The following is a 2,500-nucleotide window of genomic DNA, read 5'->3' on the forward strand; positions in this document are numbered from 1 at the left end:
GACACACCCAAAGACACACACACACTCACACACACACACACACACCTAATAATACAGAAATACCAAAACAGATCTATACACATACACAGACACACACTCACAGACACACACACACACACACAAACACAAACACACACACACACACACACACACACACACACACACACACACACACACACACACACAACACACACACACACAGGCCGGGGCTCCCTGGCGGTTGTATTTAGTCTGGCATGTGCAGTTGGAGAGGAGCCTGTCTTGGCTGTAAACAGATAAAGAGTGTGTGGAGTACGAAGGCGACTATCAGATCCAGACTGTAGCGTATTTACCTGGCAGAAACATTCCTGGCTTCCCCAGCGTTCCGTCCAGCCTGGCCCCGGAGAAACCATACGGAGGTTGTGAAATATATATTAGTATACACTCTACGTTACACATGGTACTTTAAAGGTGAACCATTTCCTGAGATGTTTAAACCATTTTTTTTTTTTATCAGTATTATAGTTCTTAAGTGTTAAACAACTGGTCGAATTGGTTAAATTCATAAAAGTAGAGCGAAGTTTCTGGGAAACCGTGATCAAAGAAAACCTACAAAAAAGAAAACATTATCATCATATAAAAACGAATAGTTTTATCAAGAGTCACTCTTGAACTCGCTCCCACATCAACAAGCCCAAAACATTCATGTTTTTATGAACTAACCCTACAGAACTGTTTGCGCCAAGGCTCATCCAGAGTGAACACATTCACACGCTGAACTCTGAGTGATCTTGCACCCTGACCGAGAGAGAGTGTCAGCTTAGAGAGAGAGCTGCATGGGACAGAACACAGATCCTGCTCGCCTAGTCTTGGCGCGTGGCTGCCTGTCACTCTAGGTCACACGTCTATCTGAAGGAGCTGTAGCTATGATTTAAGAGTGATAAGTTGAATGTATTTTTAAGAAGAAAAGGTCATCCGTCTGCGATTAGCAAGTGACTGCACCTTGTGGTTGCGTAAAAAGTGGTTAGGAAGTCCAGGTGAAATCAATGAATGACTTAACCTGACCTGCCTTGATATCTTGTTGTGACGTGGCCAAGGCAGAGAGAGGGTTGCATAAGCCCAGAGGAAGGTGGACACTAACAGGAAGTCATTGGTTGACAACACTGTTGGTTTTTTATTGTCGTTGCGTGACATGACCTTCTTCAACAGGGACACCTGGGACCAGGGACGTGTACACACTCACACGATGACACACATAGCGAACACAGGGATTTGATTATTCACGAATAGTCATAGTTTTATGTATGTATATATATATATATATATATATATATATATATATATATATATATATAGTTGTATCTGCTTGATATTTGCTACTTTAATTACATTTTTTATTCATGTTATTGCCACATTCCACCGCTAGTCGTTGAGTAAGTAACCTTGAATGACATGAGTGACATGCAGCTAGAGAGAAAGGGCGAGAGAGAGAGAGAGACAGAGAGAGAAACAGAGACAGAGAGAACGGGCGAGAGAGGTAGGAGTGAAGCAGTGATTGGCAGAGAGAGAGAGAGAGAGAGAGAGAGAGAGAGAGAGAGAGAGAGAGAGAGAGAGAGAGAGAGAGAGAGAGAGAGAGAGAGAGAGAGAGAGAGAGAGAGAGAGAGAGAGAGAGAGAGAGAGAGAGAGAGAGAGAGACAGAGACAGAGAGACAGACAGCAGGGCTCACCTCCTTTGTAGTTCTTTGATGCGCACCATCATGTTCAGGTGGCCCACGGAGTACTGCTCTATCACGTCCCGGACGTCATAGGGCTTCCGGGCTTGCTGTGGACACACAAACACACACACACACACACACACACACACACACACACACACACACACACACACACACACACACACACACACACACACACACACATATATAAAAGACCCATCTCAGCACCAGCTCCTCTAGAGCACAGGGTTCATCACGTGTGTGTGTGTTTGTGTTTGTGTGCATGCCTGTGTGTTTATGCACGTGTTTTCATGCACATCTACGTATCCGTGCACGCGTGTGTACACACGTGTACGTGCATGTATGTGTAGGCGTCTGTGTGTATACGTGTATGCATGTGTTTACCCAAACAACTGTGTGTAAAACACACACGTGTGTGTGTGTGTGTGTGTATGTGTGTGTGCGTGTGTGTTTGCGTTCCTTGCATTTTTTCTCACGTGTGTGTGTGTGTGTGTGTGTGTGTGTGTGTGTGTGTGTGTGTGTGTGCGTGTGTGTGCGTGTGTGTGTGCGCGTAGACGTGCACGCGTGGGTAAACAACGGCCCTGCGCTCGCGGTCGTGCCGAGACCGGTGCAATTCATGTCCCTTCAGGCCCGGCCTTGCTGCGACGCTGCCGGGTCCCGGCTCGCCCCCCTGAACCCCCCTGACCCCTGCTTTGCTTGGTCCTGGAGGGCCCGGCAGTGCGCCGCGGGGCCCCCGCAGCTGACTCCACTTATGGTATGATTGGAGCCATACTCTCAGCGCCGCCG

General features: G+C 47.2%; 1 protein-coding gene across 1 annotated transcript in view; it reads right to left on the reverse strand.

Moving 5' to 3' along the window:
- The window catches only part of kcnq1.2 (potassium voltage-gated channel, KQT-like subfamily, member 1.2), a 101,544-nt gene that overhangs the window by 1,173 nt on the left and 97,871 nt on the right, over nucleotides 1-2,500 (reverse strand). Inside the window, exons 16-17 of the mRNA XM_030365991.1 lie at nucleotides 1,706-1,800; nucleotides 333-373 (exon numbers count right to left, since the gene is read on the reverse strand). Of these exons, the coding sequence (XP_030221851.1) occupies nucleotides 333-373; nucleotides 1,706-1,800 (136 nt within the window). The remainder of the gene's footprint in view (nucleotides 1-332; nucleotides 374-1,705; nucleotides 1,801-2,500) is intronic.

This window comes from Gadus morhua, chromosome 9 (genome assembly GCF_902167405.1).
Source record: "Gadus morhua chromosome 9, gadMor3.0, whole genome shotgun sequence".
In the NCBI taxonomy this organism is placed as follows: domain Eukaryota; kingdom Metazoa; phylum Chordata; class Actinopteri; order Gadiformes; family Gadidae; genus Gadus; species Gadus morhua.